The following is a 14,423-nucleotide window of genomic DNA, read 5'->3' on the forward strand; positions in this document are numbered from 1 at the left end:
GGACTCCAAGATGGCCAGATACTATGCATTGCTGTTTGGCCCGTATGCCGACACAACAGTGACAAACCTGTCCCCGACCCGAAGGCGCGGGGATGCGACCCTCTCATTCACTGGGGTGAACTCCAACTCATGGCGGCTGAGCTCTGGTTCAATAAGCATGCCCACACCACCTTGCCGCCTTTTCCTGAGGGCGACGCCAGAGAAATGGCGAGTCCAGCCCCTCTCAAGGAGTTAGGTTCCAGAGCCCAAGCTATGTGTGGAGGTGAGGCTGACTATATCTATTTGGTAACGCCCAACCTCCCGCACAAGCTCAGGCTCCTTACCCTCACTGGGAGGGTAAGGAGCCCATGTCTCTCCTCACGGATCCTCCCGCAGGTGGTGGGTCCATGGGAGGACGGTCCCATGTTGCTCCTTCGGGCTGTGTCCGACCGGGCCCCATGGGGAAAGGCCTGGCCACCAGGCACTCGCTGTCCCAGCACCCACCCCAGGCCTAGCTCCAGGGTGGAGCCCCGGTAACGCCAATCCGGGTGACATAACAGGCCTTGTTTTCTCCTCATCATAAAGTGAATCTTTTGGACTATAAAATGATGTATAATTAGATGCAGCTAGCACACAATAGACTTATTACAACTACAACTACATGGAAAAAACTTGAGTACAGCCACTTTAATTGGATTCAAAAGTGTAGATATCGACACATCACCGGGTGCTAGGCTAACGTAGTAAGCACAAATATTAGGCTAGCACTCTTAGATGCAGTTTGAAGTGTTTAGGCTGATTGAATTGCTTAGGAAATTAGCAAGTCTCATTTTTTCAGAGGGTAAAACTCTTCACACACTGTTTTTTAGCTTTATAAAAACAATATCACACACATATAGGCTACATAAACTCCATACCATAGAGCTGCCACACGCGTACTTTGTCTTCATAGGGCAGGTCGTACTTCAGAGGGTCTCCCACAGGACCTTGGTAGTACGGCCTCATGATGGACTCTATGGCCGACGTGTGCACCAGACCGATGGCATGGCCAAACTCATGCACCGCCACAGCAAACAGGTCCATCCCATGAGAGTCTGAGGAGAGAGAGAGGGAGAGACAGAGAGAGAGAAAAATTACACTGGAGAGAGATATCTTTGTTTCCCTTTCTCACTTGTCTTATTAGTTTAGACTAGTGTTTCACAAATTGTGGATATGAGCTACCTTTGGTGATAAGCAGGGCCCTCTGTGGTTTAAGTTTTTGTTTAATCTATTTTTTATTTTATTTATTTATTTTAATTAGGACAGTGCATATTAATCAACATGTCAACAAACAGCATCAATGTAAATATGCCAGAATTAGCACAATAGCTACTTTACACCCGTTGTCCTAAGGCAGGTCAGAAACAGAAAATTTAAAGAAACACACAGACAAGACAAAAGTGCACATAGACATGACAACAAGTGAACCACAATAGACCATATTCTGAGTTTAAGATGCCCCAAGAAAAAAATAATCTACATGTCTGAGCATGTTTGATTATTTTTCAACCAATGTTTCAGAGTGTTCTTAAAGGTTGAAAAGGACCCACAGTAATGTGTTCCATGACTGTGATCCTCTGACAGATGTCACCATTTGGCCAAATTTGGTCCTGCGTCTCTGTACGTCACAGTCTCCTCTGGTCAGTGCTCTGGTATTAACTCGGTCAGTCGTTTTTTTACTTATAAAATCCATTAATGGTGGAGGAGCAAGTCCATTTAAAACTTTAAAAATAAGGCAAGCATCCATAAAACCTGATAACTTTCAAGATCCAGAATATTATATTTACTTAAGATATTACAATAGTGATACTGTAGAAGCTTTTTGTCCAGTGTGTTCAATGTTTTTTTGAAGAGGGACTTTAGGGGCTTCAGGACGGCCTCTGATGTATGAGACCATGGCACGCATATACGCCTTTGCTGATTCTGTTGTCAGATAAGGTCTTATATGTTTGAAGTTTGACAGATTTAATTTAATTATATAAGACATTTTTTTAACATGCTGTTTAAAATTTAGGTTAGCGTCAAAAACTACCCCAAGGTATTTAAATTGTTCAACCACATCTAATCTCTCCCCATTGACCAACACAGACGGTTGCTCACCCCCTGCTGGCTGTTGAGAGAAAAACATACAGACCGTCTTTTTAGTGTTGAGATGCAGGCCAGAGTCATGGAGCCAGTGGGACACTGGTACCATGGAACCCGAGAGCACTGCAGCAGCTTCATATTTTGTTTTTGCATGAGCATACAGTACAGTATCATCTGCATATAGTTGCATTTTTACACTCTTAAAAGCATTTGGTAAATTGTTGACATATAAGCTAAATAAAATTGGACCTAATATTGAGCCTTGTGGGACTCCGGCTGAGCAAGTGAGTAAGGTTGATCGTGAATTTTCAATTTGTACAGCTTGTTTTCTGTCCGACAGGTATGATTTCATCCAGCAGAGGGCATTGTTAGAGAAGTTAAAATATGTTAATTTGTCAAGAAGAACAGTATGATTGATAGTGTCAAAAGCACGTTTCAGGTCAAGGAACACAGCGCCCACAAAGCCGCCCTGATCAAGTAGATGTTTTAGTTTTTCTAAGAAATAGCAAGTGGCTGTCTCTGTGGAGTGATGCTTCCGAAACCCACACTGCATAGGATGAAGAGTAGTTTCACTATTGTTCAGGTGTTCAGTTAGCTGTCTGGCAACCCATTTTCCAGCAATTTTTGAAATGATTGGCAAAATACTTATTGGCCGATAGTTCTCTGGTTTTGTTTTGTCTCCTGCCTTAAATACCGGGGTAACCCTGGCAGTTTTCCATGATAATGGCACAATTCCGTGTTTAATGGACTGATGTATTATATGCGCAATTGAACTTGCGAGTATCTCTTTGTGAAGCTTTAAGAAGTGACTTGACATGCCAAATATGTCCCTGGCTTTTGAGCTTTTAATAGCTGTTATTGTTTTTTGACCTCAGGGACAGAGATTTCTTGTATGTTAAACACTGGTTTACTAAGATCTAAAGGATAATGTGGAATGTCAGAGCTTTTTAGGTTGTTTGTTAAATCTGCAACTGAGGTAATGAAGAATGTATTAAATATATTGACAATTTTGCCTAGGTCATCAGTCAGTGTGCCCTGTACTTGAAGCTGTAGATTCTTGAGATGATGATCTCTTTTACACCCCAGCAATTTATTTAAATTTTCCCATATTGTTTTACCATTCCCATTAGCCCCTTTTATAATGTCAATATAGAACACAGCTTTTGCTTTACGTATTTGCTGTATCACTTTATTTCTGAGTGATGTAAAAATCTGGCGATTTTTTAAGTGCCTGGTCCCTTTCTTTCATCAATTTTATACAGTAACTATTAAGCCAAGGAATATTATCCCTAGTTTTTTTTACTTTACCTTCTCTTGTTAACTGGGTTAAAATTTCATTGATGCTTTTGATAAAGTTCATTGAGCAAGTTTCAGTGTCCACATTTTCCAATACATTGGACCAACTGAGTTGTTCAAGTTCATTCTTTAAAAGTTGTTGCAGATTTTTAGGTATAAAAACATATGACCTAGTTTTGTTGCTTGTAGCTGGATGCTGCCTCTTGATTTTTCTTGAGCAGAAAATAAAATTGTGGTCAGAAAGACCAGAAAGGAGATTAAAAATCTTAACAAATCTTTCGGGTTTGTTCGTAAAAAGTCAATTGTTGTTTTTGATTTATTTGTTATTCTCATTGGACCAGTTATAATCTGTGTAAGATTATACTTATCTGTAAATTGTTTCAGTTCTCTCCTATCTGGTTTGCTGTCCCAGTTGATGTTAAGATCACCCATAAAAATAAGACTGTTTTTGTCCTCTTTTGGTGTAAATATTATTAAGAACTGGCTTATCCATGGTTTAGTCTCATTTTAGATCATGTTTTGGCCTGATATAGTCCGGCTAGATATGTTGGTATTTGTAAAAAACAAATCTTATTTGTGCAACTTGGTGTGGGAAGTTTGTGTAGCACTTGAAATTCATAATCATCAAACTCAATATTTCAGATGAGCAGAGAGAGCAGTCGTCTATAACTATGGGTGATTCCATGTTATTGAAGCAAATAATTCAACAGAACATGCACAGCCCAAAAAAGTTTGGTTGAAAATTTGCTAAAGCCACTAGGCAGTGTCCCTAGCATGAACAATATTATCCTCTTTTGTCAATACAAAACTGTACGAAAAAAGGATAATGGCATAAAAAACAGGTACAGCTGAAAACCCACGACCTACTGGAACTTTGTCTTTGAAAGCGTCAAGTGTAAAAAAATAATTCTGCCATAATTAATGTGCTTACCAAGAAGATATGGAGCTAATGTTGAGTTTTTGTTTGTTGGACAGTTTGAAATGTGAGATGTGTGTGTTTGAAATCTCATGAGCCAGATATTATTTATTTACAACTATAACTAAGACTCACATGTCTTCTGGTGCCACAGTTATCCTGGGACACGCAGTAACAAGAACGCCTGCCAATCTCATACCAATCACCATTAATCTATCTCCCAATCACTGGATGAAATGTCTTGCCCGAGATGACAGTATGCAACAGTGTGTAATGTCTGGAATGGGGATTTAACCACTAACTTTCAGATTAAGAGTGCGCAAACATTTAAGATGCTACTTCTCCACTATAAGAAACAAACTGCGCATTGCAAGGTGATGGAGAATGTTGAAATATTGTAGAAAAGACTGATCAAATGGACAATGGATAAAGGGATTTGAGGACATATCGTAACACTCTGGTATAGATTAGGTCAGTGAACTTTTCCTGTATCCCGTATTCCCTATTGAACGAGTCACTAACATGCCATATCGCACTATTGTAATTTGACAGTGTGTGAGAGGCAGCTTTAAGGAGACTCTGACTGCTCTCAGGCCTGTTCTGACACTACGCACACATGGACTTTCGAGATAAGTATGCTATTACATCCTGTTTTGGACTGCCAATCACAAACAAGTGCCGCAAAGATACCTGAAAGGGCTGCGGGCAGTCTGAGCACTCTTCAATTTACGTAATATAAGCGTAACATAAGCAGCAAGCCATTTAAATTAAAACAAAAATCTTGAGGGAAGAAGATTTAGAATAAGAAAAACACTATGTATGAGTGGTTAACCTTATAGTAGCCTTGAGGTGTTAGTGTGAATACTATGGGGGTCATATGGGATGTTCAGACAGCACTAATCTGCATAAGCACATGGTTAGACAAAAGAATGAAGGGGGTAATGGGATTAAGAGGATGTGGAATGTCATCATAATATATAATTGCTTGTTAAAGACTGTCAACTACAGCAGATTTTGCGGAACAGTACTCCAGGGTGGTACACAGGCTCTTATTCCGTCATGCAGTTATTCAAGAGCAAATGAGAGCGTGATTTCTTCAGAATGAAAGTATGAAATGTAAAATCGAAGTGTAAATAAAAATGAGGTGTTTTTAAATGTTTTTTTTAAAGATTGCCATAGGATGTTGAATTGTCCATTGCACTGCTGTATCAAGGACACCAGATACAGCTCGGTCCATTAGTCCTGCACAACGGTATTGCAATCAAATCAAAATCACTATTTGACAATATTCCCCTGCAAAGAATATTATATTTTGTGTATTTTTTGTTGTCTTGTTGCACTTGTAGTTTACATCTCTACAAACAAGTTCTGAAATGCACTGGATTTTTGTATTAGTTGAGCAGTTCATATTTCAGTCTTCTTTCAACTGTTCCTCCTGGGGTTGTTTACCATGTGCACTGAACAGAATCCTGCTTTTTAAATATCTAATCGCAATAGTCCAAAAACGGTCTAGCTCTATGGCTCATTCTTTTTTTTGTTTTGCTGAGAATTGTTGACCTGTGAGGTTATAATACTCCCTACAATAGAAGATTGCCAGACATGACCGGACATCACACCACATGTTTGTTCAGGTCATGTACTGATAAACTAAACTATTGTGTTAGAGATCCAGTCACTTCTCTCTATAACTCTGACTTCTTGAATATTTCCAGGAGGATATCTTTTTTTATCTTATTGTATTTCAGGTTGATAGGAACCGGAGTACCTCTCAAAACAAATCATACATATAGAGAACATGTAATTAGTAATGTAATATCTGCCTCACCGCAAGAAGGTCCCCAGTTTTCCTACCATAGTTGTCAATTCCTCTGTTTTTTGGGGCTTGATCCTTGCACCAATGTCCTATATTATGCAAAATTGACTCTTGTGAGCTTTAAGCCATGTTATAATTGTTGTTACCTCATCAAAAACACACCTGGAGGGTGTTTTGTGTTTTGTTTCATTCACACATGTTCTTTATTTTTTCTGTCTACATTTCTAAAACTCAAAATGTTCTGTTCTACCTTGTGATGTCATGAAGGGGTTTTCAAGTTAACAGCTACATTTTCCCTTTTGTTCAGCAGAGCTTGTCAATTCCAAGGCTGAAATGATCCAAATGATTCTATTGAAGGTGTATGGAGTTTAAAAACACAGTGGAGCACTTCCTGTATAACCACATGGCATAACAAGGTGGAACAGAGTGTTTTCTGTTTTAGAGAAGAACACAGCCTAAATATGCATAATGTGTCAATGAAAGAAAATGCAATTCCAGGTATGTTTTTGATGAGGATCAGAACATCATGATCATAGATCAGAAAATAGGGTAATACAGGCTATTTAAGATTGAATACTATACACTGAACACACATAATCTAAGAACAAGCGATGCTATAAAATGAATACAACACTATAGGAGAGCTAGTGAACCGCTCTTTTATTGATTGGGGTCAAGTTTTCACATTCACATTACACAGTCTCATTTACTAGACTTCTAAACTTCTCCACGGGCCAAACTTTTTACACAACATTTAGAGCATCACAGGACACGCTGCTTTGATCTGAACTGAGAAGAGCTTTTAAAATCTTGTTTGACCACCTTCAAAACAACTTACACCTGCAGCTATGTGCCTTGAAGTTAACCTTCAGGGTCAGCAGGTTTGTTGACAACATGGCTGCACAGAGGCTGACTCTCAGACTCTCATTTGGTTAGAAACATTCACCAAGCAAATAGCTGGTCAGCACTGTAGAAAACTATGCAACAACTGTATCACATCAGTGTAGTTTCAAATTTTAAGAGGGGAGTATTATGCAAAATTAACTTTTTCGAGCTGTGTTCCATTATAACATTGTTTCTTCATCAAAACATGCTTGAAGAAAATGTATATGTCTTCCAATCATGTTTGAGTAAACCACCTCTCGCAGGGCCTATTCGAACTCTTCTTACAGTTAGTGGTGTATGTGTAATATGTTATGTGTTTGTAGGTAGTCCCCCCATAGAAGTGTAATACCCCCTTTTTAAACAATATTATTATAAGTGAGAAAGGATTTTTTTGTGAATTCACCAATTGCAAAAGATTTTGTCCGGTTGACAGAATTACAATTTTCTTTGTTTGTAATAGAACCTACCATGACAACTTGAGAGATTACACAGACATCTTCACCAATTCAACCAAAGGCAATGTAAAAAAATAACTAATTAAAGTAACAGCACTCACTCAACTATCACAAACTTTTGATCCAAAGATCTTTTAAAACACACCCAACTTTCTCTTCCCTGTTAATCCAACAAATAAAATATATTGTATCAGTTTGTTTATTAGTGTTTATTAGTTAATTATTGCAGACAGATTCAAAATTAGAAAGGTATAAAAGTGTTGAAAATAGAGGTCAGTCAGCCTTAGCAGCCACATTGTTCACATCTTTTCTGGAAAATAAAAACCTGCATCACCAGAACAACATCTTGTCTCTCATCTCGGCTCATTTCCTCTAACCTGCTAAACAACAGCTAATGCACAACCTGGCCCTTGTAAACAAACCCATTCACCGTATTCACACTATTCTATCCCAGATCTTCACAGACATGATATATGTGTAAAAGTGTCTCTCTCTGTGTGTGTAGTGTGTTACATCCCTATTGTAGCCAGTGCTCTTACACTTTTGAAAAAGTACTACAGTCACAACTGAGCCTGGGTTGCTAATGCCTAAACCTGCATATAGAGGACACATGTGAAAGCTCAAAACCTCCAAAATCCATTCAGAGGCTGCATTAGCACTGATTCATGATTGGCTGCAGGTGCTGGGGTTTAGGTAGTGAGGATTCAGAGAAGAATCACAGAGAAGCATTTTAGATTTAAACCAACTGAAATTCAGCACTGGGACTGGCAACTCAAACAAGAGACTTGAATTATTACACTGGGTTACAAAAAAACATTTTTGAAAGTTGTCTTTTCAACTAAATTAGGGCCATTTTGCACCGCTGAATCCAAAAATGATATCCATTTTTCTCAGTCAGGTCAGGTTTTTATGCTAATTTGATTTGGAAAAATCAGATCTTCTGACTAAATTGATTACATTTTTGTGACATTATCAGTTGATTTTCGTTAATATTTTTCATCCAGAAAAGGTTTTAGGGAAAAAAAAATAGTTTTCTAACAGAATGTATTTATTAAATGTTACATTATGTTAATTGATAAAGGTAAGTACATGTAAATTGAACGTTATATTATCATTGTGCAAAATTCAGGACATGAACTTCTGTTTCTTCGAACCCCTTGAATGCTCAGCAGCAGGGATGTTTCTCTTCAGAGTCCAACAGTAATCAGCCATCATGACTGCATCCCAGCGTCCCTGATACCTGCTCTCCATCTCTTTTATGTCCTGAAGGAATCTCTCCACCTGCTCATCACTCAGTGATCCCAGATTCTCAGGAAACCATGAGAATCTCCTGGTTTCCCTCTCTGTCTCTCTCTTTGTCTCTCTCCTCGTCCACTGACGCAGATACTCGGTGCATGACTTGCATACGCTGTGTGGTGCCCAAGCTTTATCCTGGTCACCAAGTTTAATATCAAAATAAGCATGGTAAGCACTCTTTATGAAACTTGTGACTTGATTCCTGTTAGGAACATTGGTGTATTCACTGCAGATGTAGCAGAATATGTCAGGCTTATTTTTGCAAGATCTTCTAGTCGAAGCCATTTCATTCACTTGTAATATATAAAAAAAACAATTAGCCATAAGTTGGCACATGCAAAATCTTCAGAATTCGTTTATTGCAAGAAATATACAAGAATTTTGCATCATATGATGTGAAAATACCCGTACGCAAACAAAATCGTCAAAAAACAAATATGTAGCTTAGTTCAAAAAGTTGACCTGATTGAGCAAAACCAATGTGATTTTTGGATTCATCAAAATTATCCTAAATCAGCTAAAAAATCTTCAACAATAAATTTGGTGTTGACCAGTGTTGATCAGTAAAAGCTACATTTGGTCAAGTTGATGAAATGTAAAATCAAAATCGTACATACTGTGCCTTTAAGATGCAAATCAGTTTCCTCTAAAATTCCACTGTGTAAAATTACATAAATGGCAAAGGGCCACATTTTTATAAAGCGCTTTTCCACCTTCAAGGCACTCAAAGCACTTTACATCAAGGAACCACTCACCCATTCACTCACAGATTCATACATTGGTGTACGCAGACACTGGGGGCGAGGTGGGTTAAGCGTCTTGCTCAAGGACACAACGACAGTATTCATCTGTGTGAGCTGGAATCTCATCACCAACCAGTGGACAAACACTCTGAGCAACTGTCACCCAAATCTCTTCTAAGCGTATCTGAAGACTTCTTAGAGTAGTACAATACCTGATTACCTCCACACAGCTGATTGGATTGTATATGATGAATATGTGACTATGTTTACATACACACTCAATATCTGATCATTATCTGATTTCTACTGCTATTATATTATCGAAATGCCATGTAAAAAGGTGAGTAATCTGCTTTCTCTATGATTGTTCACAATTGTGCAAGTTTTGACAAAGAAAATTCCTCAGATAAAGAGAAACTAATGTTGCAAAGACAGAAATGAAGAGAACATGTTAAATGTTGAAATAGTTCTTTTAAAAGTCCCCCCTTTAAAAATCCACTGATTAGAAGACACCAGGTGAGTTTGATAATCACATGTAGTTTGTGCATGTAAACACCTACCAAAATTCAGAAATAATTCTAGTAATCTGATTTTAATGGCTGTGCAAATGTGCCCAGTGAGCTGAGATTTAATTATAATAGAGCCCGACAAATCTATGACTGAAATGATGAACACCCACTAGTTCAGAAACAAGCAGCTAAATCAGTGTTTTGTGTATGTCCAAGAAATTGTCTGATTTTTGAACAGATAATATTAAAAAGCAAGGTCATGAATGAGGATACTTCCCCCCAGCCACCAGGGGTCAGTAATCAAATGCGGAATTTGTTTAATTATGTCTCGTGAAATAAGAGGATTTACAATAGAATTCATAGACTGGATGATTAGGTCTGCGAATCAACCAAACTTGCATTGCGGGATAAGGTCTTCAGGATGCAATTAGGAGTGGGCCATAGTGACAATAATTAATATCTCAATATTTTATTCTCTTATCCTGATGACAATATTCAGTTAGTTTTTGCAAGCCATCAGTAAAACGCTCAAGCATGTATGTATGTCTTGGTTGAGGTTCAAAGTAGATTATAAAAGAGCAGAATTATCACCTTATCCTTTTATTTATGTACTGATTATAGACCAATCACTGCATGTTGTAATGTTGCATATTAAAAACAACAATTCCAATAGATATATAATATTTTTTTCAATATATTGCCCTCTCTATTTTCAGCATTTCTTTCTATCAAATGACTTCTCATAACACTTTTACATACACCTCATTTCTAAGGTTTGGCATCCAATTTCCATTTTGATAGATAACAAAACACAATAACCCTGCCTTCTCTACAGTGCTTAAAGGTGAAGATGTTTCTTGCAATCTTGAAACTTTGAAACTGTAAAAGAATTCACACACAATTCAGCTACTGACGCCACTGCATAAATAGACATTTTTACATTTCTTTAGCATGACGAAATTACCTTGACTCACACCTAGGCGGATAAACAGCTCCTGCACCAATGTATTCTATGTGCCGTCTCCCACTGTGTGATGTAACAGCTTCTGCCTCAGCCTCCAGTAAACTTTAATAAGGAACTGCTATATATCTTACAGAAAGAGACAGACACCTCAGGGTTAGTCTTTGCATTGGTTGTAAATCCATGTAAAGTAATGCAGCGATTCGGGAGTTGAAGAGGGCTATTTGTCAGCGTCAAAGATGGAGTTTCATATGTCTTATCATTTCACAGTTTGAGCGCATCTGAACGCTATCATTTGAACTGTTCAGGTAGTTTACAGATCAGAAACACGTATGGGCCCTTGAGAGTAAAGCACAAGTGGAGCCAGGCTGTACTGCTGTACCAGGTTGCCACAGTAAAACATCCACTTTTGGTGCATGCGGTAACGTAGCCTGTATGCTTATTGTTAGGACTGTCACGATACCAACGTTTGATTTATTGCTCACGTAAATAAAGATGATATACGATTATACTAATTTATGTGAAACTGATTTATGCCCCTAAAGCAAAATCATCCCCTGTTCTATTCTAAATGTACAATATGGTTAAAATGAGCTGCAATAAATAAACAGAAGAATGCAGCATTTTACTATTTAGTTTGTATCTATAATGAGCCATAGAAGTTCTCAAATGTTATCTTATTGCCAAAAAAACAAGAAAACATTTAACTCCAAAAAATATTGTTCCATCTATCGTGTACTGAATGATAAAAAAAATAAAAATAAAAAATAAAAAAAATAAAAATAATAATAATACTTTGTGCGTTGATCAAAACTTGATACTTGATATTGTTTCACTCTGGTTTAATGGTAAAAACTAGTATTTTTCACAACATCATCCTAAAACATGCACATTTAGCTAATCTGACAAAGACTTCTTCCCAAAAATGTTTCAAAGACAAGCAAAATTGGATACTTTGGTCCCACAAATGCAATATACTCACACCTGCATCTGTTTTTAATGGGTTTAATGGACTCATGTTTTATTTGTTTTTTGTTTGTACTTTTCATATTTTAACAGGGCACCCATGAAAAGGTGAGTATAAATATGTATAAATAAAGATAAATAAAAATATATATATATATGTTACACAAGAACCAGATATGGGTCCAAGAGTACTAGACTGTTGTCAGCCACTGCCCCTGACAGGTTTTCCCAAATGCGAGTCAAATGCACATGAGAAGCTGAATCACACAGATGACAAAGTATACCTTAGCCTTAAGCCCCACAGTGTAACTTTTAACCCAAAAAATAAGAAGAGTATCATGATGGAGGATGAGTCTATTGTGTGGGAAAAAGCATAGAACCCAAAGATAACCCATCCAGACACAGGAGAACATGCAAACGCTACAGCAAAACACCAAGTTTAAATCTGTCAACTGGACAAATTGTTGTAGGAGTGAAGACGTTTGGCTGCTCATCCAAACTGCTTTTTCAGTTCTGGTCAGATAGCTCATGGACACTACAATTTGTCCAGTTGACAGATTTAAACTTCGTCTTCTGCTATGGGTCAGACCTGGACGACTGAAGGATTACACAGAGATGCAACCGCTACACAAAAAGGCGCTACGAGTTTCTATATCTGCACAAAGATTTAAGTTACAGTCAAATTCCTTATGTTTTAGAAAGTAAGAGAGCAACGTCATGGATTTGAAAAGTGCATATGGGCTACTTAAAAGTTTCTGTTGTACTTCCATCTTGTTGCGACATCTTTGTAAGTACACACAAATCCGCTTGTACACAACACACTTTTGAAATTGACTGTCATTAAAACTTCACCTGCTTAATGAAGCTTTTGTTTTAGTCGGGGTAATCACTTTGTACGAGCAGATTGCTGTCGTGCGATAATTAATAGAAGCAATCTGCCTCCTGTCAGAGTAAAAACAGCGCTTCCAAAACCTGAGCTTGCTCCATCGCAATGAGACTTTGCCTTTATCAAACCCTAATGGGCAACAAAGGCATTCATCACACAGCAGGAGTGAACCAGCGAGCTGAAAGTGCCACTTACTATCTCACTGTTCAGCATTAGAGTCCACTTTAGACCACGGCCTCAAAGGATCAAAACTGGAATTAGCCAGAGGAATAAACAAAGGCAGTTTATCAGATGCGCCACGTCTGTTAAGGTACGTAGAAATTAAAATGCCACACAAACTGCTGAACATGACTTTTAGCACTTGGGGCTGACCTAACATGTTTGTAGGGACAGTAACTTGGAACATGAATACTATCTGAGACATCACTTCAGTTGTGACCTCAAAGACTTGGATCACCAGCCTATTTTTAAGTTTGATGTCTTTTAAAGGTTCATTGTATAGATTTTCTTTTCATTAAACCATAGAGTGTATACAGAAGTGGACTAACGCCTCGCTCAGACTGCACCTTGTCCATCTGCAGCTCCTGTATCTCACTGGTTTAGTTGTGACGTGACGCTCACACGAGAACCGGAGCTCTGTGGTGCTGTCGCGGTCACCCCCGACCGCAAGTATCATAGCAACCAAAGAGCCAATCCAGAGGCTGTTGAAGGTAATGCTGCTTCTCGTCGCGCTGCTGGTTTGGCAGGGAGCAGGCGGTTAGCAAGGCTGTCAATCAAACCTGTTGCTAAGGCTAGGGGAATGATCTAGGGGAAAGAGCGTGCCTGTTTTGTCTGTTATTAATGTTCATATCTTGATTTAGGGACCACCAGGATCATGTAGAGTGGGTTAATACAAACATTTTCAGACCACAATGACAGAGAGAGGTGACACTTTTGCAATAGAAACGGTATTTGCACCGATAGAGCCGGAAGCGCGTCCATGCTCACTTCTTATTTGGAACGCAGCGGCTAGCGAGTTAACTATGTCCATTTATATATACAGTCTATGCATTAAACACGTCTACAGCAGTATCTTATTTTTACGGGTATTTGATGTGTGTTTTCATTGCTCAAAAACACTTTGCAACTTGCATTTCAACTGTGAATGGAACTGTCTCTTAACAAATTTGACCTGTACACATTGGTGGCAGACCTTCCATCAGAAAAATTACATAGTGAACCTTTAAAGTCTTCAGCCCTACGAATTGAATACACGTTATAGAAATGGTTTGAAGCCTCTGAATGCCTAAATCTTTTTATCTTTTTATCATTTTGTCCAAGTACAGAACACTTCCATGATTTCCATTGATTTTGTAAATACCTTTAGCCTCTTTTTTGAACTGCTTTGAGGAATATGTTACTTTAAAATAGGTGGTTTCCACGTCTTTGCATCATCCCTTTTATTCTTTTTAGGAACAATATTGATGGCTCACTACACAATTTCAAAGACAAGGCCGTTTTTAAGTATTAAAAAAAATACTTTGTAGATTTAGGCAGAGAACATTTACCTTTGAAACTGGATGAATTATTGTTTTAACCCAAGTTAGAGCGCCGT

General features: G+C 38.2%; 1 protein-coding gene across 1 annotated transcript in view; it reads right to left on the reverse strand.

Annotated features, from left to right (window-relative positions):
• The window catches only part of LOC117379214 (matrix metalloproteinase-17-like), a 136,344-nt gene that overhangs the window by 23,815 nt on the left and 98,106 nt on the right, over positions 1-14,423 (reverse strand). The window contains exon 5 of the mRNA XM_033975892.2: positions 897-1,073. Within this exon, the coding sequence (XP_033831783.1) occupies positions 897-1,073 (177 nt within the window). The remainder of the gene's footprint in view (positions 1-896; positions 1,074-14,423) is intronic.

The sequence above is a fragment of the Periophthalmus magnuspinnatus genome, chromosome 12 (genome assembly GCF_009829125.3).
Source record: "Periophthalmus magnuspinnatus isolate fPerMag1 chromosome 12, fPerMag1.2.pri, whole genome shotgun sequence".
Taxonomy (NCBI): Eukaryota; Metazoa; Chordata; class Actinopteri; order Gobiiformes; family Gobiidae; genus Periophthalmus; species Periophthalmus magnuspinnatus.